This window comes from Takifugu rubripes, chromosome 7, assembly GCF_901000725.2.
Source record: "Takifugu rubripes chromosome 7, fTakRub1.2, whole genome shotgun sequence".
Classification (NCBI taxonomy): Eukaryota; Metazoa; Chordata; class Actinopteri; order Tetraodontiformes; family Tetraodontidae; genus Takifugu; species Takifugu rubripes.
In genome coordinates this window covers 9,369,211-9,394,674 of record NC_042291.1, presented here as the reverse complement: position 1 = coordinate 9,394,674, position 25,464 = coordinate 9,369,211, and the positions used below count along the sequence as shown (strand labels likewise).

The 25,464-nt window shown below is 43.6% G+C and overlaps 1 protein-coding gene across 8 annotated transcripts; it reads left to right on the top strand.

Moving 5' to 3' along the window:
• The first annotated feature begins 509 nt into the window (after positions 1-509).
• On the top strand, positions 510-23,729 carry trak1a (trafficking protein, kinesin binding 1a). Of its 8 annotated transcripts, XM_029839069.1 has the most exons (18): positions 510-794; positions 3,168-3,527; positions 7,516-7,841; positions 8,495-8,689; positions 14,693-14,769; positions 14,974-15,090; positions 15,190-15,290; positions 15,565-15,673; positions 16,008-16,086; positions 16,170-16,300; positions 16,427-16,501; positions 16,637-16,774; positions 16,844-16,920; positions 16,993-17,232; positions 17,425-17,753; positions 18,850-19,323; positions 19,791-19,893; positions 20,708-23,729. In XM_029839069.1, exons 5-18 carry the CDS (start codon positions 14,695-14,697, stop codon positions 21,747-21,749), a joined length of 3,090 nt encoding a protein of 1,029 aa, XP_029694929.1. In that variant the 5' UTR covers positions 510-794; positions 3,168-3,527; positions 7,516-7,841; positions 8,495-8,689; positions 14,693-14,694; the 3' UTR covers positions 21,750-23,729. The 8 variants fall into 8 exon arrangements, with proteins under 8 accessions (XP_029694929.1, XP_029694932.1, XP_029694933.1 ...); XM_029839073.1 differs by lacking the exons at positions 510-794; positions 3,168-3,527; positions 7,516-7,841 and adding exons at positions 5,884-6,038; positions 20,087-20,169 and having other exon boundaries at positions 20,708-20,845; XM_029839070.1 differs by lacking the exons at positions 510-794; positions 3,168-3,527 and adding an exon at positions 5,885-6,038.
• The last annotated feature ends 1,735 nt before the right edge of the window (positions 23,730-25,464 follow it).

Genomic DNA, 25,464 nt, shown 5'->3' with positions numbered 1-25,464 from the left:
CAACCGGCATTTTACTGTCTGCAAAATAACAGCAAAATAACTCAAAACGTTATGAATGGATGTTAATGAAATTTTCTGTAAAAGCTGATAATGCGCCAATGAAAAGCTCTGTAAATTTTGGTGATTTTCCAAATTCCAGAGGGACTTTGACCAGTCATTATATCTCAAGCATGTTTTGCAACCTTGTACTACTGCTTATAATATAGACAATACTTGGGATGTATACCTGCTTGTTGCGTTTTTGAATTAATGACTACATGAATAATAAAGTGGCATTTGATTGTATGTTTATATTTATTTTGGTTGTGTTTTAATAATTTAATTATAATTACAAATATTCACTATGAAATCAATTCCAAACTATTTAAATATTTTTTTTTAAATATTTTTATCATACAAAAGTTATCTGGAGAGGAAATGATCTCATGGATTCTCTCGCCATGAGTGTAAATGCCAGAAAAAAGCTACAGTTTATTTTGAAACATTTCGCACCGGAAATAGATTGACAACATCGACTTTGACTCCAGTCAGTTCGGCAGCATTGTTTCCATCAAGCGACTGAATGACAAAATTACTAAAACAGCTGATATAGCTTTTCGTGAATAGTTAAAAGTCGTGAGTGTGAGTTAATGCTCCGTTTACATTTCTTTGGGCCGACAGTAAGTTGATAGTGTTGTTTGCCAGCACTCGAGCACAGCCGCGCCGGGCGTACCGTTGAAAGGTCTTCAGCTTTACCAAACAGAATTGTGGATATTTTCGCCTTTTATGGGAAAGCTGCGCTGTCTCCTAAACCGGTAAGGGCCCTCTTTAGAAGTGTGAAGATGTGCGTGAACTGAACAGGTGCAGCCTGAATTTTGGATGGTTCATTTTTGCACTCCGGCTTAACGAAACTGGTCTTTTTGGAGCCTTGAGTCGCTCCCTGACCTCCAAACAGCGGCTCGACCTCTGTGGTTCCTTTATTTAAATATGCAGAGATGACATATAAAGACAGAAGTTGGGGGGAGGGGGGGTGTGAAAAGATGGATGAGCCACCCTTTCCAAAAAGTGAGACCAATACTTCAGAAGTGCCCCCTGGTGATGGGATGCAGTATAAGACTTGGCCCCTACTCCAACCATTTATGCTGAGCTGTGATGCAGCTGAGCTCAGTTACACATCTGCCATGTTGTTGTTTTTTTGAGACTCAAAATCAATTTGTGGCCACACGGATGCTCTGAAATCGGTTTTAAAAGTTGTAGGAAGTCCTCTGATGATAGTGACGGGTTGAGGAGGCGGCCACGTGAGCTCAGACGGTGAGAAGTCATCTTGACGTTGGTTGGAGGTGTGAATTGCCGTGAAAGAGCAGCAGGGGGGGTTCGGTTTTATTAAATTCATCTCCAGCTGCTTCCATTTCTAAAAAAGGTTCCAGTCAGTCTGCCAGTAACAGCACATGATGTGTGGGGGGGCCTGGGAGCCGTCCCGCCACTCACACACATAATCTGGCACTCTGAACAGTGCAAACACCGCTATCTGAGCGCTGAACACTGGACCTAAACAGATAACGCACACCAATGTGCAGCTGCCACATTACAGGCGTCGTAAAACTTTGTCAGGCTCGCCCCACAGGTGTATTTAACTCCTCATATGCAGCCCCTCCACAAAATGAGAATGAACATTTAAAGAATGTCCTTTTTAAAAAAAAAAAAAAAAAGAAATCCAACATTGATTGGTGCATTCTTCCAGATTACGATGAGACCTTTGGCCAAAATGGCTGCCTGGATCGATTATATCAGATGAGAAATTGAGTAACGACAAGCTGTATTGATTCTAAAATGTCCGACAGGAAGTGTTTCCAACAAATGACTGGAAACCAGTGCTTGAAATGTTTGAAAGTAAGGAAAGCCCCTCCAGCAAGGACAGAGCTCTATAGACAGATGCTGTGGGGATGGATGTATTGACTGCTGTAATATCCAGCCTTAGACATGCTTTTAAAATATTCAGGCCACTGGGAGGGACGGGGCAGCTTGAGGGTGACCAACATGAGGGGCGGAACCAGCGCTGCCTTCAATGACCCGCAGGATGGTTTAAACTCTACTACACATGTGGGTTACTCTTGTAACAAGGTTTAAAATGTTAAAAGCTCTTTTCTAGCAGTGAATTGGATAATGACTAAACCTGTTTTGTGACTCCTGGACAAACTTCGGCTGCTATTTGAGGTGTTGATGGTGTAACTCTGGTTCCCTTTATCTGCTCGTGTTGTAACGTCCGTGTTGCTGCTGCTACTTTAAACTGAAGCAGAGTGAAGAGTCAGCAATTAACAGAACAGCGAGTGAAGGTCAGCGGGAGAACACTTTAACACCGTTAACCTCGGCGCCCGGGGCGAAACTGTCAGATAAGGAGGCAGAAACTACTGGCACATGTGGCTGGAGTCTTCCGCAACAGTAGTTAACAGTAATTAACAGTAATTAACAGTAATTAACAGTGGTTTGAACCCTTGAGATAGAGGGGTGGTGAAATGAAAGTACCATTTTTCCCCACTGGTGCGTTTGAGATGAGTCTTCTTGACTGTTGACTAACAAACATGAAACAACGTCATCGTTTAGCAACGAGTTTCAAAATGGTGGTGGTAAAGTTTTGGGAATAACAGTGACCATCCCTGTTAGGGAACAAAGCGGAAGACTGTAGGACGGAGGGACTGTCCTCCTAAAACAACCGATCCAGACAGTGTGGAAGTCCATGTTCCTTAGAAGAATTAGAGAATTAAAACTTCATTTTTAGCCTATTAAACTCGTGAAGACAAATACAACTTTTCAGGCTGTCTGTAAATTCCACACCTACTGTATGACTGTATGGTCTTGTTTTCCATAGCAACAGTGTTTGGGCATATGGGCGCCCTTAATAATAGAATGTTGACCTATTTCCTCACAAGCCGCTGGGACATGAGTCAGTATGTGTAAGAGGAGACGTGTGGAAAAGAAGTAGAAATGTTTTAAAACACATTTACATGCCAAATACGGCAGCGGGAGATTTATACAGTGCAGGTGGAATTAATAGAATAGACTAACACCAGCTGACCTGGCCTCCAAATACAGGCGTGTGTACGTCCGTGTGTTTACATCCACATGCCTTTGGGAATCTTGATATATACAAACTCTTTTCTCTTCTCTTTTCCCTGTTTCTCTCCCTTCAGGTGTCCAGTGAAAGACTCCCGTTCCTGACATGTGGTTGTGGTTGTCTTAAACCTCCAGACACTTCAGCTTTCTACCTCCAGTCAAATGTTTACACCCCCACAAAAAAAGGGGGTGTTCTCATTCGTGTTTGGCTAAGTTCAAAGGTGCGCTCATGGCTCATCTCCTTTTAAAACGGTAACTACTCGGCGCCAAGCTGGACCCGAAGACGTCACCTGCGTGCACCCACTCCTCTGCCCCGCCCCCAGAACACTCTCTGACCCACCCAGCTTGGCTCCAAGACCCAGGACTTGTATTGAACGGCGAAGAGGAGGAGTACGTTGACCTTGTGTCCGCCTTCAGAGATGCGGAGACCATTACTGGTAACGTTGCACACGCACCCAGAACTTAATGGAAACCTTCGGGCAGGGCGGAGTCAGATGCATGCGCAGCTTTACATCGGCGTAAATGTGGTAAAACATCCCTGGCGTCTGCAGTCAGCTGATACATTGTGTAGTGAGGAAGATGGAGGGTCTGGAACTGTGAGAACAGCCCCTTTGACCCTGTTTTAATGTCACATCCTGTCAGTTTAACAGCTCCATGGGGCCTCAGCCCTGTACAACAAAAAAAAGCCTGTGAAAAGAACTCCCAGTGGTCTGTCTGTGTCAACTCTTTCACTCCCAGCCCCCCAATCCTGAAAGGAACAGAAAGACACTACTCTCTCTCATGTGGTCAAAATTTGGTTTTCCATCTGCAGTCCGTCACATGTACAGTTAGAGTAACTAGGTAGGATTTAACATGAATGATTAGTGTAATTACTTGAACATTTCTATGAGCAATGCTAATCGCGTAGCATGCTCCTGCCTGGAAAATAGCATATAGAGGCAAACTTCTCAAAGGCTGAAGCCCAGCAGGAGTAAGAAGTGGGCCCAAAAGGGGAGAAAGGAGGTCACATTCAACCTGTCCAATATGTACAATAACATAGTTGTATGGGGGGGCAACGCCCTGTTAAGTTCCAGAATCTAGTGTCGGTTCAAGTCTTTTCTAATGAACAGAAACAACAGGAAAAAGGCCCTTCCTGGAGTTTCTTAGGGCACACACCCTTCCACCCCTAAATCAAACATGTACCTTCACTCTAAAGAAAAGCCGAAAATACTTTGCCCTTTCCCCTGGATTGGTTAGGCAAGGCGCAGGTTCCAACCTGGAAAGGGCAGTTGGTTCCACAGCTCATCATTTCAGATGTAAACATTGATGTTCTAATTTGTTTACACACCACTAGGTGGTGGTTCATGAACGTGCCACTAGCAATCTGTCATTGACAAGAGACTAAAATGGTTTGCTGCTTGTCGTTTTTGAACTAAAGACGAGATCTCAAAAGATCCTGTATGGTACACAAGATTTTGAAAGCAGATGGGAACACAAAGGTGCAGCAGTCAAGGCTTGCAAGATCAAGCTGTGAAAGGTCTCTTGTCAAACTTTCTACACTTGCATCACTGAAGACTCTCCAGCAGCGTTGAACTCGGCTCAGTGCTGCCCTCATCTGGCCAGAAGCTGTTACTGCCACGACGTTCACTTATTCATCGTTGGATGCCATTATTAATTCAGTTATTCCATTAGATCACTGTATGTGTGTATGTGTTTGTGTGTGTGAATGTGTGCGTGCCTGAACACAAAAGAGCTCAGCCCATGGCCACCGAGCAGCTCCATGGTGTGCTCGACTCTCTGGTTGCCGTCCAGCAGTGATGGACGGATAAAAAGAGTTAAGTAACTGTGAAATTGTGGGATGCTTGGTGAGGAGATCAGGAGCAAACAAGTGGACTTGAGAGACGTTACGTAAGTGGACAAACAGTAGGCTCGAATTTGCCAGGTTCGCTCCCCCATTCTGATTCAATCATGGCTTTAGAAAACACCCTTTGTGCTCTAATGTTCTCATTTCCTGTTCACGTTCATGTTGTCACAGGGGACCAGGTCACATTTAAAGAGTTTGATTGGAAGTCCCGTGTGCTTCCGCTCACCAGTCCCTTTATTGTTTTAGCGCTTTTGTCCTGGAAATCCGCAGCAGTTGCACCTCCGAACGTGAATTTACTGAATGAGACAGAGACATAATGGATGGCTCTAAGATTTAGGATCGGAATGACATTCGAGCAGCCGCACACGGCAGTTACTAAAAGGTGATGGTGACATTTTACCCCTGTGATACATTCGGCTGTATTTCATGTGACCAGCAGAGGCCGTCGGTCTAAATCTGGACGGGGGCCCTGTCCTCTGTGAGGAGACTCCCGTTGGGGGTTAAACTGAAAAGGAGCGGCTGGTTCTAAGATAGTCGTAAATATTGGTTTAGTTTATTGACTTTTGTCATAAGCGCCTGCGACGTGACACATTGCTGCTCCTTCGAGCCGCCTTCAGAGTTCACATTCATGGACGTCTGTTGAACTGGCTGGTGATGGCAGAGTCTGGTTTAATTGGTTAAACTGGTGAGAACTGCAGTTAAATGGTGTCGATACGGATGCTCTGAAATTAAATGGTGTTTACCCTAGAGGGAGGGGTAAGCTTGTTATATCAAGATACATGCTGTATCTTTTTGTACATTCTAGCATTTATTATGTGTCAGGGAGAGAAGGGGGCGAGTGGGGGGGGCGGTCCATGCGTGTATCGTCACTGGCATGTCAGGCATGACGAGCCAGTTTGGCTCGGGTCTCTGCGCCTCATTACTCCTCCCACCCTCTCCGCTCTTCCTCCGTCTCTGAAACTTCTCTCTCTCTCTTCCTGTCTCACTCCCTCCCAACTCTGTCCATTTTGCCTTCTTTCTTGCGACCTTGCCCTTTGCTGGGTCCTCTGGAAAATGTGATTAGAGGGCAGGATAGCGGGTGGTAGTCGGCGTTCAGGCACCATGAGTGAGTAGAGCTTGTGCGAGTCTGATTTCTGCCTAGTTCAGCTGCTCTGGGGTCAGTTTATGACTGCCGGGCTAACATCTGGGACCGTCTTGCCTTTGTTTGACTTTCATTCTAACGTCTATCTCCCAGTCAGCTGCTTTCTCCTCTATTCATTGCGTAGAATTAGGCATTTAAATCGCTGTTTATCCCAGTGTTTCCAGGGCTGTTTCAGTTGCATCACTGACCTCGTGTTCTGTGTTGGCTTGACCTTTAGTTACTTTCTTACAAGGGTTTCTACCAGAAGGTGACAGTTTTACAAGCCATGTATTTCCTGTATTTGACCTGTTATAAACTCCTGCCTACATGAATTTCCATGTGCACTTCCCATTTTTAGTTGCCTCTTCTTTTTTTACTGACTTAATTTTCTTCAACAACTGTAACTGCTAATCCTGTAGGGGTGTAATAAGTATTAGGACGTTAAATCTTTTGCATGGTTGATGTTTGGGGCCACTGTTGGCAGGATCTTATAAAGGAACACTGTGCTGTTTTCATCTGTGACATAGTTGATGTTGCCTAAAGATGTGATCTTGATTTGAATTCATCTGTTTACATTCTTCTGACTGTTGTTGCCACCTAAATTCTGGCATTTTAAATGCATTTTACAGGCATGGAAAGGACATTTTTGGGTGGTCCTAATAAGGTGAAACATCTGTTGAAAGTCCTTACAGAGATAGAATTACATACGTGTGTGTGTGGGTGACATTTGAACTTGGGCTGTTTTGGTCTGGGGGCTGTTAGCCGCAGTGACCCTGCAGGTGTGTGACCCGCATCTAAATTTGTATTGACCGACCTGAAATTGAACTCATTGAATTGGTCGGTTGTGTGGGGTTTTTTTTGTTTGTTTTTTTTGATCAAAAAGTAATTAAAGAATAAATCCAGTAAAGGTCAAACTCTGCTTAACTTTACAAATTATAATTCACTCCTTCTGCGACTGAAGTGTGTGGTCTCACTCTCGGACCCGACAACAACAACCACAAACAATCTGTTTGTCTTTGGCTTAATAATGTTGCTAGTCTGAAAAAGCTCAAAATGTAAATGGAGTTGGACTGGAGCTGAAAAAGTAAATTTACCACAAATGAACACACACACAAACACAGTTTGTTGTCTCCAGTGACCTTTTATCAGCAGACACAGCATGGACGCTTTGTGCTATTATTATCCTCCATTTCCAGTCGCCACACTTTTATGGGGGCAGAAGTGGTCGTATTTAAGGTCAGGACAAAGGAGAACTGATATAAATCCAAATGGACACACAGAAACACAGCTGTGTTGTTTCACCCGATATGAACGTAATAATGTAGCAAAATGCATGCGATAACACCGGAACAACATAGTGGAGTAGTTTTATTGGTTTTAGTTTTGAGGCTAATTTAGTACTTCATGAAATGTGCTCGTTTAATGATTTCCATGTGTGTGTGTGTGTGTCTCCCTTTTTCAGCACAGTCAGTCATTCAGTCTGGATTAGAAAACTGAGGGACAGCATTGTCACAGGGAGACAAAGACAGAGAGAGACGGTGACACAGACGGCAAATGGGAGGGACAGAGCCAGAATTAGGAGCCGGAGAAACAAAGAACTTTATTATTTTTCTTAATCGTTCATTATTTTTGTTAATTCTGCCCCCGGTGCTCGTGTCTGTTTGAGTCTTCCTGTATTAAACCTGACCTGGGTTGTGCTTGTGAACAGAGCATCTGTGCATTCTAATGGATCCATAATGATGGAGTAGAAATGTGTGTGAACAGAGAAACACATTGCTGAGAGCTTAGGTAAGAGTGTTTGGTTTTCACCAGCAGCTCAGAAATGTCTGGCAGGTTTGTTTTTTCACCCCAGTTGTTAAGGTAATACACAGTTTGTTAAACACTCTTTTTGTGTCCTAAAGAAGAAATGTCAAAATGCCGCTTGATTATTGTAAAATACTGTCTTGATTTAGAGTTATGAGTATTTTTGTTTTATTCCTGCTTATTTTTTGTGCAAGACTGTGCAGACCTTGCTCATGCATTAAAATAACAAACTGACTTATTCAGATTGAAGAACCATATAGAATATACATTTATCCTTTTTTTCTATGAAGTCCTTTGTGATTGTTTTCTGTAGTCAGTAGCAGATGTGGTTGTTTAGAGCATGTGCACTTTATTTATATGCTCTGTATTGTTAGTCATTTATCTGACACATTGAAGAAAGAACAGATCTACAACTGAATTTATTATTTCATTCATCTAATATTAAAACTGACGCCACATAAGTTCATTTTAGTTAGATTTATTTTAATGGCACAGTAACTGTTATTCTATTTTGCCACCACAAGGGGGCAGCACACACAGACAACACTTACCATGAGGTGTTGAACTTTTCTGTTGTCATTCATGTCTCACTCTCTTTTATCTATCTGTACAAAATATGTCCCTCTTTCTTTGTGCAGATGTGTGTAACAGTACTGATTTGCCGGAGCTTGAGATTATCAGTTTACTGGAGGAACAGCTGCCAGTCTACAAGCTGAGGGCCGACACTGTTTTCGGCTACGAGCAAGATGATTGGCTGCACACGCCACTGGTGGAGCCTGATGTTGCCCTCGACCTGACCACTGAACAGATAGAGGAGACGCTCAAGTACTTCTGTAAGTGAAACATGCTGTTAATTAATTTTTAAACCTCCTTCCCGCCCCCTTGTTCCTACTGCAATGACGTTTCCTGAAATAAATCGGACTGATGCAACGCCTGTGGGAGGAAATGTTCTGTTTTCCAGATATAATTGCAAAGCTGTTAGTGGATAGTGGCAATGATGTTGTAAAGGTGACTTTGAGGGATTTATACTGACCCTGAGAGATTAAGGAGAGAAAAAAGGGGTGAGGGGGAAAGATGACCATCTGTCCAGCAGTGTGGACAAGACAGCTGGGCTCCGTTGCCACAACAAACATTTCTCGTTGACATTTCTCTTGCTTTGGTCCCTCTGGGGCACATATTCACGTGCCGGGTTTTTGGGCCCGCAATTGTTGTCTGTGCCACCTTCAAACCAAACACACACACCTACACACTTGTGCACCGTTGGTGAACGCACGGTAGTTTGCATGAAACACGTGCTAATGCTCCACATGACAAAACAAGGAACATAACATGTTTGTTTATTCATTTTATCATCAATAATTCATTGCCAAGTCTTAACTTGTGCTAAAAACACACCATCTTCCTAAAATAGGTGAGACGGTTTAAAAATAAACGTGACCAAGTATTATGAGATTGAACTTAAACCATAATACCATTTTACAACTTAATAAGGTCATAACCTGTAATTGGGGAAAAAAATAATATATTTTACCAGTCCTGTCCACACTTTTGCCCTTGTTACCACCAAGGATAAATGAAAATTAGAATTGTATTGTAAAATATTGTTTATGGAACTATGTAGAGTCAAGTGCAGAAATGTTATATAATGAATGTACAGTATTATGTGTTTGGGGAAAAATCAATGTTATGCAGAAGTGAAACTAATGAAAATCCAGGGACATGAATGATCTATTTATCAAGCTAACGTTTAATAAAGTAGGTGTTTTTCATTTGTGCAGTGTGCACCTAATCATGAATCTGTTGGTACTGATTATCTCTCTGGACACAATAAGAGCATGTAAAGATCGTACCCTTACAAATATCATTTCAAGTTTTCATTCATTGGTTATCAAAGAAAAGGAATTGATAGACATTTAAATCTCACGTCTGTGGCTCCTCCCAATTCCAGTCTGGTGTGATCATGCTGGTTTCATCACTCTCCAGCTCCAAGCAGCCAATCCCAAATCGGCCATTGTTCACATGTTCATTCATTTCGATTCAGCCACGTCATCCTCGCCAGCGCCGCACTGGTTTCCTGCTTATACGGGCTGCTTGGAGTCAGAGCCCGTTACTATAGAAACCACACTGAAGGACAAAGTAGAGGAGAGAGGGAGAGATGCTGCTGCTTACACGGGACTGGAGGGTGGGAGCGCGCTAGTGATGTCGCAGCCCTCTGATTGGCTGTAGGCCACCTGTAATCCCGCCCACCCCTCTGTGTCGTAACTATCATCATTTGTGCTGCATAACCCGTGACTGGTGCTGCTGCTATATCTGTGTTTATTGAGTCATTGTTAGAGATGCTGTGGTCCGCGCACACTTTTAGAGCGTTCATGGAAGCAGCAACGTCGTAATGTGATTCCATACTCAGCTGGAGGAAAAACCAGCAGGAAGATGAGCTGCCTGGAAGATGGAACTGGACAGATCAAAGAGGAGGACAATTTCTGAGGCAAACTGTTGGACCTAGAAGGCAGAGTTGAAATGAAGAAAAGAGCCACAGAGGGATGATTTTTGGGGTGAGGATTGATCGTGGAATTCACATTCCAGTTGGACTAAAGGCAGAAAACTGCATTACAACAGACCCTCCACTGTTTGCTGCTAATGAGTGAGGGACAGAGAGGACATTAATGAGAATAGTCCCCAACTGTGTCAACTGCTGTTATGCTGAACGTGAAACGGCGGGCTAGCGGCTTCAGTGCATGATGGAATGCCGTTTTGAGTTGCAAATGTCGGGACATTGGGAAGAATTGAGCCGGCTGTCAGAGCAATGATGATGAAGAGACGAGGCCACAGCAGAGGCCAGAGGTTTGTTAAGGCGGACTACTATGAACTGGACTGGTACTACGACGAGTGTGCCGACGGTAAGGCCACGTTCTGCTGGAGGTTCCCAACTGTTCTATGTTCTGGTCGTGATAAATCACCTGAAAATGTGGGCATGGAGATGTTAGCCAGAATGAAATTGCGACTGTTTTTAATATTTTGGAATCGAAAATCCAGATTATTAGAATGGCTTTCTCTGTCTTCAGCATAAAACCCTTTTTTTTACCCTTTTTGTTACTTTCCCCCATTAAAGAACAGCAGGAAGTGGCTGCTGAGCACGGTAACAGGTGCTTTATGGCAGCTGAGTCAGTGTGTGATGCACGCCCCACGATAAATGAGGTAATAACCAATAAATCATTTAATTATTTTGAGCCCATTATCAGCCCAGAAATGTAAATCACAGTCTAGCACAGTACAATGGTGTCAGCGCGTGACCTCATGACCTTTCACAAGTTCTGAATCGCGTATGAGAGGCCGATGGTGTGTGGTCATGTGATGCATGACAGCAGGTTGCCTCTGCTGTCTCTCCTCCTCTCTGTATCTGCTTTACCTCCCATTTTACATCCCAAAAACACTTCATGCTTTGTAAAAATCCAACCACATGATGTGGCACCATAACAGAGATGACATGCTGCCTGTGATGTGAGCTGCGCTGTGCATGTGTCTGAGACACTCTGGAGAAGTTCTTACATAACAGCTTAAGAAGGTGAAGCGCCTCCCTGTGTGAGCGGTGCAGCTTAAATTTCAGCATCACCACTCAACCACCTCAGTGACACACTGGGTACACGTTTAACAGCAGCACTGATGTGATCAGCTAACCAGGTTAGAGGGGAGGTGTCATGTTCCTGATATATGTGCTGCAGGGCAGAGGCAGAAATAGAAAACAGCTGGTTCAGTTACACTCAAAGAGATGTGTGAGAGGGACGTGGAAGTAGGTTGGCTTATATTTAGACCAATGATTTGCGTGCAGCCTGAAGATGGCAGTCGATTATTCTGTGGTACATATTACACAACAGCTGGCAACCAATACTGATACCCTGGTTTTGTGTTTCAGTATTGTGGGTTTTGTTTTGCTTTTTTCTTTTTTAAAAAAAGCTTGTCTAATCAAGACCAGGTACAAGTGGTCTTGTACAGTACTAGTGGACCATGTGCTATTTCTCTTGATAGAAATAGTAAAATGAAGGGAAGTGTAAAGCATGAATGTGGAAGAGGAAGAACTAAAGTGCTGCTTGAAAGCTCACAATGGTGTTTTTTTCCCTTTGTGCCTGGAGAGCCACGTCCTTTTGGACCATAGAGTGGAGTTACTCAAGCGTGCAGGAAGGTCCTGAAGAGAGCTTCAGTTTTCTAGAGCAATTAGTGTAATTATAACACTAGAGTGTTGGCTAATGAGCAGAAAATCGGGACACTTTGTTGTTGCCTCGAGATGAGGTCTTGTGGGTCATTCTGGCTCTGAACATCATCGCGATGTTTTGGAGCAGTAAATCCAGTTTGAGTATGTTCATGAACCCCCCATTGATGCTGAACCACATATGTCACATTAAGCTAGTAAGAATGGTTAAGATCTTCATTCCTGACAGTTTTCAGTTTTAAATCTGAATTTGAAACATCCAATTTCCTTGTCTTTTTTTTTTAAAGTTGGATTCTTCTACATCATCATAACTTAAAACATTTGGTGTAAAACAACACAAGCGGAGTGTGTGCAGTCTAGAATGACTGTATAAAGGTCTGTGTGTCACTGGCCACACCCTGGGAACAGGTGCACGTCTGTTATTGTTCGCTCTGCCTGTTGTCACCATAGAGGCTGAACAGGACCGTACCAAGTTACTGCCACTGCAAAGGGGGTGACAGGCAACTGCGGCCTGCAACTGAAAACAGTGTGATTTACAAGTGTCTGTTGTAGGTTTTCCAGTCATTTTTACACAACTCGGCAAAGGCAAGCCTTATTGAGAGAGATTATTGTAAATGACCCCATCTGTCACGTTTCTAATCCATCCTAAATCCTAGATAACCTCTTTCTAACTAAGTGTACGTATCCACCCCTTTTAGTTTGCAATTAACTGGGACCAGCCATGCAGATAGTATGGGAGGAGTCGGGCTGTCTGCTGCTGTCACACCAGGACACACTCTTTCAGAAACTCACAGGTCAGATTGGTGTTAGTCAAGTGTTTACACGGACGCTGACAGTCATGGTGATCAGAGACGCATACTTTAAACCTGATCCTCTCTGGCACAGACTTGTGGATGGGGACTTGCACATCTGGGCAGAGGCCACTTTCATCCATCCATAATTTAAAGAATAAGCATTCTTGTGAAGAGCTATGGCAAACCTGCAGACCTCGTGGGTTATCGGCTGCCCGTAGTGTGAGACTGGAGAATGGCGCAGCCCACAGCCGCGGAGGATGAGCCGGAATACTTAAACCCCACAGAGGAAGATGAGGACTATCTCTGTCTTCCTCTTCATGAGAGCACAGGGCTGGAAGAAGAGTATATTTGTCTTCCCAGTCATGGAAATAAAGAGCAAGAGGAGGAGAAAGAGATGGATGAAGAGCAACAGGTTCTGTGTGAAGGTAGCCTTTGTATAATAGTGTAATGGAACAGATTGCCTGCTGTAGGCTGTACACACCATCATTTCTGTTTAAATGCATTTCATTTGGACAAAGATGACTCTATTCCTGCTGTCACTTCACGTGGCTTTTGCAGAATTTTCCATATATTTGCTTTGAAACTCAACAAATTCCTGTTTGAGGTCTCATGGGTGTTCATTTACACATTCTTGGTCCTTTTTCTCCATTGTCTGAGTTTCTGTTTATTGTTGCTGAGCTTGTTTGTTGCCCAGCAGCAACACTGCAGAATGTAGGAGTGGTAAAGTTGATACCCCTTTATGCTGCAAATCTCCAGTGGTCACTAAAAGAATGCCATTTAAATATTCCAACTTCCTGCTTAACTTTCACTGAAATTTCCTTTTATATGTAAACCAGTTTAGTTATAATATTGTTATCATACATTATAGGTACCTGATAAGGAGCAGTCTGACAGACACCATTTAGAAATTCTTCTTCCTCATAGCTTCTCTGTTGGCACACATGCATACACTGGCTATATTTATTTGAGCCAGGTTACTGATCAAAGACTCCAGGACAAAATATACAAAACATGACGGGTAAAGAGACTCCACCTTGTGCTATCAACAAGGCTGCTGGACTAACCCACCAGCAAAGGGAGGCGCATGTGGAAATGCATAACTTTTAACCACATAATTCGACTCAATCGTTTTTCCATCTTTTGTTCAAAAAGGGTCAAGGACAGCATTAAAGGGCTTCACGTCTGGTTTGCCCAGCAGACACACACGGGCCAGACTGTCAGGACATGTAAATATGTGGTTTGCATTGGCCACCTCTGGTTTGCATTCAGGCAGACTTTCTTTAGGAACTGCTGTAGTCGTCTGATAAGACACAACCTGTTTTGACCTGTGAGGTGAATACTTCTTGTCTGCAACAACTGATGGTTGAGGATTTTGCATCAGATTGAGAGGAGTGCATCATAAACAAGAGTTTTGTGGCTGAAATTCCTCAGCGGAGCGTGGGCAGGCCCCTGCTCTGTCGTGATTTACAAGGTTGGCATACATGTGCCAATTGAGTGTTTTTATACGGGAATTAAAATGATTTCAGTCAGCATTTCTAATGTTAAATGACTATAAATAATTGATTACACTGTTCTTTGGAATAACCTGATTAAGGAAGTAAAAACAAAGAGACTAAATGAGAAAGGTTGGAGCAAGTGAAACAAAAAGGCTCCATTTATACATCAGGCATCATATCCAACATGTTTCAGTCCTGAGAAATGGGGAATTTTGATCAGCTGGACTCAGTCAGACCCTAAGTTCACCACAATGTATGCATTGAGGTCACTCGCTCTTGAGTGAGTTACTTCCCTAAATTTTGCTGGATACTTAAAGCTGTTTTCCGTGTGTGTGTGTGTAGTAATGTGTGCAGATAGAGTGGGCCAGATGACAAAGACCTACAGTGACATTGATGCTGTGACTCGACTGCTAGAGGAGGTAAGGTCGTGTTTTATTGTCTTCTGGTCTTTGTAAATGTGGAATATTTTGTATATTTTGTACTTTTACATACTTTGGCCCAGACTTAAAATGAGTCATCAGCCAGCTAGCTTGTTACAGCTAACCGTGCAGATGCTTATGTTGGCTCTCCTTTGTATTTTTTTCAATGATCATTATTTATCTTTCACTTTGGGGTTTCTGCAGAAAGAGCGTGACCTGGAATTAGCGGCTCGCATCGGACAATCACTGCTGAAGAAAAACAAAGCCCTCAGTGAGAGGAATGAACTGCTGGAGGAGCAAGTGGAGCACATACGAGAGGAGGTATGCTACAGAGTGTATGGGTACATCTGAGGGGAAGGGTGTTGTGGATAAGTAGACTCATTTCCTGTCTGGCACCACCTCCATTTATTCCACATTTAGGTTTCGCAGCTGCGTCACGACTTGTCCATGAAAGATGAGCTGCTGCAGTTCTACACCAACGCAGCGGAGGAAAGTGAGGGGGAGTCCCTTACCTCGACACCGTGAGTCGCCTCATCCGCTCTCCTTCCGACAGAGAAGCGGTTATACATTTAATTTTCAAGTTAATGTCAAACTCAACGCACAAGTATTAAATATTCACAAGTACAGTTCTAAAAGCATTAAAATAACAGCAGCTTTTGTGGCTTATTTCCCTTCTCATATGTGAGGCTCAGCACTGATATCTGTCCTCATTCCTGCACATTAAATGTCATTTACCACAGTTTGACAGCATGTGTGACTGGCCAGCTGATTCACATGTCCCTCTCCTGTTTACAGTGTGCGTCCTGCTGACAACAATGTGTCAACACCAACGTTTTTCCCACTGGACTCGCTGCAGAAGAAACTCAAAGATCTGGAGGAGGAAAACAAATCACTGCGCTCCGAGGTAGAAAAAAAACAACCGTCAAATGTAGAAAGACAGCAAAAAGTGATGACTTTCATCATTTTGAAGTAAATCCGTCACTAAATCCAAAAGACTCTAGTGAATCAAAACCTGTATTAAAGATCAATTCTAGCATAAAAATGTCAGTAAAGAGATTCTCCAGGGATCTTACCCAGGCTGATCTCAGAAAACAAAGGTGTGGCTGGCTGGGTTTTTATGAGCCCCGTTATCGTTTTCCATAGGTAAAATGATCTAAAAACAACCCCAGTTATCTTTTGGAAGAGTTATTTATTAACATTATACAGTGCGTCATACCGACTTGTTTATCTTGCATCAGGCAAGTCACCTGGAGACAGAAACAATCTCTTATGAGGAAAAGGAGCAGCAACTTGTCAACGACTGTGTCAAAGAACTGCGTGAGTACCTGCAGAAAACTCATCAGATCCACCCATCAGAAGCAGATCTTTTGATCCCATTTGGATCCCGTCTGTCATTCCAGGCAATTCCAACCTGCAAATCACATCTCTGTCTGAAGAACTGGCCCGAAAAAGCGACGATGCCTCCCGGCAGCAAGAGGAGATCACACACCTCCTCTCGCAAATAGTAGACCTCCAGAAGAAGGTCAAGCTGGTACGAAACCATTTGTCTTTGTTAAAACTCGACACTTGCTGTACATTTTTCACGATTATGGCCTTTGTATAAGGATATGCAGCATGGACACAGCAAGACATTTCTCATTTTCTGCTGTGTTCCCAGCATGCCTTAGAGAATGAGGAGCTGACTCAGCACTTGGGTGCAGCGAAGGACGCCCAGCGGCAACTCACTGCTGAGGTGAGACATTCCATAACTTCAGCACAAACGTGATTTTCTGTAGCGATCACATCTACGGATGATTGTTTGGAATTTAGGTAACAACCCGGCAACACTTTCTGTGTGTTTTTATTCCTCCCGTCTTGTGTCTCTCAGTTGCGAGAGTTGGAAGATAAGTATGCAGAGTGCATGGAGATGCTTCATGAAGCTCAGGAAGAGTTGAAGAACCTGAGGAATAAAACTCTGCCCCTCAGCACACCGAGGCGTTTCCATTCTCTGGGTCTGTTCCCAATGGTGAGCCGCCTTCATAAACATGCCAGGATGCTACAGAGATCCTTTTCACATTTTGGTGTTTGCTTCCAGGACTCCCTGGCAGCAGAAATAGAGGGCACCATGAGGAAGGAACTTCAGATGGACGACCCTGACATAGAGGAGCAGAGGTACCATCAGCTGATTTAAGCTAACAGAGAATCATTCGGGATCAACGTGATATTTCTGTCAAACCTCTCCAGGCTGCAACCAAAGCGGGTGTTTCAGACAGTGAAAAACCTGAACCTGATGCGTCAGCAGCGGTCATCACTCGCCCCCTCCCCCCTCAACATCCCAGGATCCAATCAGACATCATGCTTCACCTCAGGACGCTCCAGCAGGGTGGGCACGCCGCGCTGCAACTCCATATACGGCAGTGAGATGGGAAGCGGGATCATCCTCGACAACAGGAGTAGGAGCACCCTGGGGACTCCGGATAATGGGTAAGGAGACCACCCCCTCTGCTTCCAACTGTTACAGATTTTAAGTAGTTTGAGGAAACAAAGAATGCTATTATTTTTGTTTATTGGTTTCCTGGGTTACTTTGGTTACCATGGTTACCAGGCTTCAGCTAGAACGTTGCGGATTTTAGTCATGAAACAAGGAAAACCTAAATCAAACGCTGTCCTCCCCAGGTCAGAAGACTCCAACAAGCGCCCCCCCGGTACCCCTGGGACCCCGGGCAGCAGGGACCTGGAGGCAGCCCTGAGGCGCCTTTCCCTCCGACGTGACAACTACCTCTCAGAAAAACGTTTTTTTGAGGAGGAGAGGGAGCGAAAGCTTGCTTATTTGGCCAAAGAGGATGAAAAAGGAGGTGTGGGTAGCAGTGGAGGTCCAGGGACCCCGACAGAGAGTCTGTTTTCACTGTGCTCACATCCATCTCTTGGAAGCGTCTGGTCGGGATATGCTTTTGCTACAAGATCGTACCTGCCGGAGAAGCTACAAATCGTAAAGCCGCTAGAAGGTGATACTTCCTCACACAAGAATACTCTTCACAGTAACCAAACGTGTCAGAAACACCGGCAGAACGACATGAAAACTTCTGATTGGGTATTTCTATGTAGTCCTCCAATCCAGTCAGACAACCAAACTCAAACCATTCAGAACCAGCACCAGAATCGGTACCTGATTTTTCACAACTGTAGTTCATCCAGAATCTTTATGAGCGCCTCACGGACTCCCAGAACCCCACAGGCCAGCTCCAGTTTATTGGAGTCCAGCAGCCTTTTGAGCTCACACCTCAGAGGTCCACTGGCTTTAATCACAGGCTTAATGGAAGTACTGGAACAGCAGGGAGGCAGTTTAAACCTGCAGCATTCCTTTTACTTCAGACACACACGGCCACGCTGTTGGTTTGAGTTATAGCGCGTTTGCCTTTTATCACTTTATCAGTGTTGGTTGTCTGGGTTGTTCATCACCATTTCTTGTTGTGTAGCTCCCTCTAGTGGCCACAGTTACACACGACGTTGCTGCAATAAACACATGCAAAAATATAATACAGATCGCATTTAAGGACTTAAAGTGTTTTTTGGTTAAATGTCACCTTTGTTATTTTCCTGATGTAATTTGCCCATTCTGATTTCACAATTTTATTCTTAATAATTCAGCCTGCCAACAGACAACTTAATAGTTGGTCCAGAGAAGTTTAATTGATCTTTAATTGATCTTCTGGAATAGCAACCCATGGGTTTCATATTTATTTTCATACTTTTCTTCCATTTAAGAAATATTTTTTCCCCTCATCCATGCAAAAGTACCATCTGTACATTTTGTTTCTTTTCACAACTGTCTTTATTTTACTATTTTCTGTTACACTTTTGTGACTTCTGCTGCTCTTTCCAATAAAAACCCAACTGTTCCATGTTTCTGTCATCAGTGTTTTGGCATGTATTTTAAGTTTTAACGACCACAAATTATACTTAAACATGAAATTAATCTCGGAACACACAAATCGCATCCACTTACATCGGAAATAAAAAGTACGGTTATCTAGTTATTTTTGTATTTGATTTAAAACCAGAGTAATTAAGAAAGTGTAACCCTTCTCTGCCTCGTTCCAGGTTCTGCCACCCTCCACGCCTGGCAGCAGTTGGCTCAACCTCACATGGGTGCTCTCTTGGATCACAGGCCTGGCGTGGTCACGAAGGGCTTTCGCACTTTACCACATGAGCAGGAGCAGCAGGAACAAGACAGTTGGCAGCTGGACCAACCAGAGGAGGATGAGCTTTCATGTGACTCTTTCAATGGGTTGCAAGGAGGAACTTCTGCTTCTATGGAGCTGCCTCATTCTACCTCTTCGGATTGCGACAAGTCCAGTGAGGCTGACAACAGCAGCCAATCAGAAACGCTGCCGGGAGAAATATACAGGGTCCAAGATGCTACTCCAGTAAAAGATGGACATGTTACAAACATGCTGTCCCTCTCCAGACCCTCCTCCGCCTCTTCTCCTCTCCCCCCTTCATTAGAAATGAATGGACACGTGGACCTCAGGGAGCTCCAGGCCTTACGCAGCACCTCAATGGACCGGACACCTGGTGAGGGGGCACTTGGCTAAGGTCACTGCACTGCATCCCTTTTAACCCTGGAGCTTTGAGTTAAAGGGGAGGGGATGGGACTAGCAGAGGAATTAACAGGACATCCCACAGCTCCACTGTAGCATCAGTTCCTGCACGATCACGTTCACGTGCGCGCCCACCCGCCCTACCAGCAGTCCTTGTGTTTGCAACCATTCGGCTCCATCAGAAACGAGTATACATTCATTTAACTATCAGTTTGCATCTTTATTCTTACTTTTCACCTTTTAAGTCGTGCTTTGTTTGATTTCATTTGTGATCATCTCACTCAATTAAGTGCTTGATTACGAACTTGAATATGAGCCAAGTAGCTGATGAATGCTGGTGGGGTTTTTTCTTGGGGCTTTCATACATAATCGTTTTTCTGCAATTCTGTCTACTTGACTTTTTGCCTCTCACTCCGCTCTTTTCCTTCTCTTCCTTTGTAGTTCATTTCCCTGGGAAGTGTATGTCCCATACAAGCTCTACATACACCTTCACCACCTGCAGGATTCTTCATCCTTCTGATGAGCTTACCTCCATTTCTGCAAGGTACAAATCTTCAAAAGTAATCCCACAGTGAACCCATGATAGGGTCATTTATTCCCAATGAGGTCTACAGCTCAGAACTCCAGCACAACTGAGCCAATTCCTGATCTCCAATGATAGAAGTGAAATAAGAACTCCTTCCATGCAACAACTCTTAACATGCAGCGAAACCCTGCTGTCTGATTGGCCTTGGCAGGTCAAGTGATGAGGAGGATGAAGTGGAGTTGTATCATATGGTTGTCATGGCCAAAGTAGAGCAGACCCTCTGAATACACATGGGTGAGGCAGAGCATGGGTGTGCGTCAACAGTAACACTAACAAGTCTTAGCTTCTGAAAGGTTTTAACCACAACTAGACTCTTCAGCGATTAATCAGAATAGGCTGAGGGGATGTCATGTGACCCTAATCTAGTTTAGCTGAATATTCGTGCAGTGTGTTTCGGTTTACAACAAGTCTTTGGAGGCAAATTGTAAAACTCTCGCAACAAAATTTTGTCAAAAAAGACGTTTGAGGTCACCTTGTTTTCAGGCCTAACACACCAGGCAGGGGTCACACGACAACTGAATCGAGCCACAGTGGATTAATGTGTTTTTGGCCTCATTTCATCTTCTAGTTCATGTCTTGTCCTACACAACTAAATCGGATTTGATAAATTATTTGTTCAGGGGTGGTACAGCTGGTAACAAACTCCTAAACCATCTCATATTTGCATGATGATGTTCAAGGACTAAGATGTGATTTATGTTCACTAATATCTGCCCCTGCATCTATTCTCTTGTTCATGCTGGATTCCCTCTGTTCTTCCCACCACCTCCAGCCCAGCTCGAGCCTCCTGTCAGAGCAGCGCTTCCATCAACACGCCCACACCCATTTCCTCTCCTGTACCCTTCTCTGCACCAACCACACCTTCCTACACCCCCTGCTGCACCCCACGCCGTCATTCCCTCGCCCTGTCTCTAGCAGAATCCTCCACCAACCTCAGAGACTCCACCAAGACGACCAGTACTTCACTGGGACTGGTGCGCCTCCTTCTGGAACACGGCATTTCTGCATCAGTCTATGACCCGCTAAGCCGGGGCCGAGGGTTTGACGTAAGTGGACCTCCGGCATCTGTGGCTGGACCAGCAGGGCAGCAGAGCAACAGCACACAGGGGGAGTGTGAAGTCACGCAGCAAAGGAACTGTCCAGACAGCCTCGTCCTCCAGCCCGGCACCCCACCAAACTCTCCTCATTCTAAATCTGCCTCCTTTTCCACCACCAGCCCAGCTTTTCAGTTCAGCCCTGCAAATGATGACCCACCTTTTTACGACACTTTCCTTGCCTCCAAGCCAGCTTGTATCATCCTGAGGGAAGTGCTGGGGGAGACGGAGAGGGAGCAAGATGGGACATCAGAAGATGAGTTCCAAGAGGAGATGCTAAAGCTGCGACTCGTAGACAAGCTGAAGTGTTTCCACACTCTCTCAGCTCACACTGCCTCCAGTTCAGCTGGGAATGCTCTGTTAGCCCCTTTTGGACCGACAGGACTGGGGAATAGTGGGCTGGCCGGGGGCCTTCCAGGCCTAAATGCAGGGCTGAGGAGGAACAGGAGCTACCCAGCCATGGTAGGGGCCAGTATGGCCATGAAAGACCCTGGAGGCCCCCCCAGCTCAGAGATTCTCATCCCTCATACCATGCAAGGTACATATACTCAACTCCCAGCGCACACAGAGGATATGAGCAAAGCCCAAGCAAACAAATTACATCCTGACCATCCAGGCCCTGCAAATGGCCCAGACTCTACACCCCCCAAAACTGTCACACTACCGGTGAAACCAGACCGAACGGTGGACAACAGTGTTGACAAAACTGGGACACAATGAGAGAAAGTGGCTGTACTGGCTAATGTAGTGGTCCATTACATTTTAAATACCAAATCTGACACATTAGTCAGCTGTTGCACACACCAAACAAGACTCAACAGTCAACTGGTCAGAGCTGACGTATTGAGGAGTGAATGAAACCTGCAGATAAAGCAGCAGTGGCTCATCCACTGTCATATTAACACACCTGCATTGTGTGTTATGATGCCTTCTTCAGTGACCACTGTAACTGTACATTGTGCAAGATCTGTATGCAGTATGATTGTAAGTTCTATACAGAATAGTGTTAAAACTTTGCAGTACTCTGACACTAGAATGTCTGATGGTATTGCTGAGTTTTCCCTGAAGGCCACTTTTAGGTTTGTTTTTTTTTAAGCTTGAAAAGAATGCACTATCGGGAGAAAAAAATGTTGTTTTGCTTCACTTTATGCTTGAAAATTGGTGCTTTTTCAGGGAATCCACAAACATTTCACCACGGCGGATGTTGTTCTGGGTACGTGGTGTCGTGGCTGTCTGTCTGTCTCTTTGACCTAATGCAAAAGTCATCAGTAAAATGAAATCAAAGAAACGTTGAAGCCAACGAGAATGAGAATAAATTTCTCTCGTTATAAAGCCACACAATTATGAGTTTTAGTTAGGATTTGTTTCCCCCTTACTTTGCACTGCATTTGTATATTTAAATTACTTCTTATTTCACTGAAAATGCAAGGCTGAGGCTACTGGCATTTTAAGCCCTTAAATGTTTGTTTCTTTGTTTTTGCACTGGAGGTAAATGTAAGCTATGATGTAAAAACTAAAGATTATTTTCTAAATTGTGTCATCTATATTTCTAAGAATAATTTGGACTCTTTATGATGTGCCATCCTGTTGTGACTGTTTATACATACATATGTGCCTAAAACCAATTTTAATTATTTTACTGCAGTCGAGAATCAAAAGTAGTAGTTGCCGAAAAATTGCTGCATGTGAGGAGCGCGCCCATTTTGATTCAGGCTCAGTTTTTATTGGAAGGGAAGCAGCTCAACGGGGATAAAAAAGAATGAAGTCAACATGTTACCCTCGTCTACTGAAATCCACTGGGAGCTATAAGATTAGCCCAATTTGCACAGCTGCATCATGAGAATAAGATTAAATTTCCACCGGCAGAGAGAGAGAGAGAATCCAATTGCGAAAGAGTACAAACCTGTTGTCGATTAAGAAATTGCCTTTTTGTTGGATTACATCTTGGTGACAAAACCAGTAATAGTTTGAATGGAAGTACCCTCTGAATGTAACCGTAAACTCAACTTTTTTTTTAGTTCTTTGACTTTGTTTCCTTTCACATCACTTTCACTGACCCAGTTCCAGTGTCCACCAGAGGAGCTGCCCATCACACATCCAAGTTCTCCCAGCATTTACCTCTGATGTGGGACACTGGGAGCGGGTCGCTGAGAGGCAGGCAAAAGTCTGCCAGTAAATCCTTAAATGATTAAGGGGTTAAAATAACCACAATAATCCTGAGTTTTATTTTAAAATCTATTCAGTTATCAAAAGCATGTGTTTGTCCATTGCTGATGTTATTTGAAGGACATTGGCAGAGTTTTGCATCAGTTTTCATTGTTACTGCATTTAAATCTGTAACTTTGGGACATTTAAAGTGTTTAAAGCGCTGTGACTGAGGCGACCGGAAATTGTGAGGAATAGGAGTGTGTGCTTATTTTTGTGTGACTGGAATCATTTGAATGTAAGTCAGAACAGTGACCCTGCTGTAAGGCCATATATTTGTACAGTACATTCATTTCTCCTTTGTCAACCTCAGAAAAGTGACTATTACAGTAAATGTATGCAACATACAGTCATTCTAACTTTGTTCCTGAAACTGTAACAGTAGGATAAAAATGGAAATTTAGTTCTTTATTTTAGTAAAGAAAAACATATATGGACTGAAGTGTTTTGTTCTATTCTACAGAATTCTAATGTCAATAAAAATAAATTAAATGACTTTTGTCATCTTATTTGACACCATGCATGCTTACATGCTATTTATATAAACTGCATTGTTTATTTTTCCTTTTGTTTCTTATAGAGGAAAAAAAGGAAAAAATGTTTTTCAAGTTTTTTATTACATAATAAACTTAAACATAACACTAGCTGGCATTAGCTAATGCAAACATGCTGTTAAACATTCTTTAACTTGTTACATTTCAAAATAAAAGCATTATTAGAGACCAAATTCAGTTTGCCTCAAATTTAGGAGTGGATAAAAGACATAAAGAGTAATAAATAAATACTAACACTCATGAACGATTATTCTTCAGAATGTAATATGTATTCTTCAGAATATAAAATTTTTAGAACTGCATAACCACACCAGCTGGAATATGGTTTTCTCATTTTGATTTAAAAAAAATAAAATAAAAACATTCTTAATGTTGGTGTTTTATGGACACTTTTAGATTATCTAGTTTAATAAATGATTACTGGAGAGCTTAGCGGTTCTTTTATAGCACACTGAGGAACTTTTGTACCTCCAGCCGTTCCAATTAAAGTTTGATTCCACAAGGAGGCAGTGTGTCTCAGAGAAAAGAAGGGACAGCTGGCGTAAACACAAACCCGGGCCAACTCAAAGCCCAGAGATAAAAAAGAAAGCAGGCCAGCGCTCCAGTATCATGAAACTCATCCAACAGTGGTCGAGCAAACCCAGATTTGCTTCTCGGCTGCAGACCTTTGAGAGACGTCCTGCAGCTCTGGAGGAAATGACAATTAGGTGGGGGACGTAATTGTGCTGAGAAACCGAAAAACTCTCAGAAAGATTCCAACCTTCTCTCCTCATAATTACAGTATGAATCTGAAGAGGTGAGACATGACGGGCTGCGGAGCCAACGTCCTTCAGCACTGATCCTTCAGCACGGTGACCAAAATGAGGATTGTTCAGGCGTGCAACCATCCGTCAAGCTGCCAGAGCCCTCAGACACACTATGCGTGGCGATTTCATACTTGGGCACCAGCCTTTAAGGACACTTTAAAATTTGCTTTGCTCCCAACTGTTGAGAAAATAAATCCAAGAGTGGATGCGGGGACGCAACTACTGAGTGGATGGACGGAAGCATCTGATGTCTAATTCTGTTAAAATTCTTCCTCCCTCCCATTTATTTTATTTATTTTTTATAAGAGGTCCAACTTCTCAGAGGGAAATAAGGCTCTCATTTATGGACAGACACTCCTCGTGTGGAGACGTACGGCCACACAGACATGCACACATCGGCTGGGCTTAAAGTGCAGCCATTAGAGGTTTTTTAGACCCGAGTAAACAAGTGAAACATCTGTTCTCGGTACAGCTGGAAGTCATAAATGCATGAGAGTGAATGTTTAAGATAAAGAGTTTATTTGGGTGATAATGTTCAGTGTTACGGCGAGAATGTGGGTCCTCAAATCTGAGTTTCAGTGATGAGGTTTATCTTTCTTCCTCTGGGTTTCAGAGCCGAATTGAATTCCCCCCCCCCACACACACACACACACACACACACACAGACGCGCTAATGCATGGAAGAAATGTGTATTTCTTTTGGAGTCTGAATTGATTTTGGAGGAAGCCGCAGAGGAGGATGCAGCGGTTACAAAAGTTCAGGAAGGTCACCGCTATTGCATCCAGACATTTACGGCAGCTGAATAACAATAACCAGCCGACAGAAATAACTGAACAGAAACAGAAACGCAGGAGAGACAGAAGGAGGAG

What these genes read in the sequence shown, in the direction of transcription:
- trak1a (XM_011605396.2), top strand. An exon ending in TCCAGAAGAAGGTCAAGCTG is followed by an intron (nt 16,301 to 16,426) that starts GTACGAAACCAT and finishes CTGTGTTCCCAG; the next exon opens with CATGCCTTAGAGAATGAGGA. An exon ending in CCTGACATAGAGGAGCAGAG is followed by an intron (nt 16,921 to 16,992) that starts GTACCATCAGCT and finishes AAACCTCTCCAG; the next exon opens with GCTGCAACCAAAGCGGGTGT.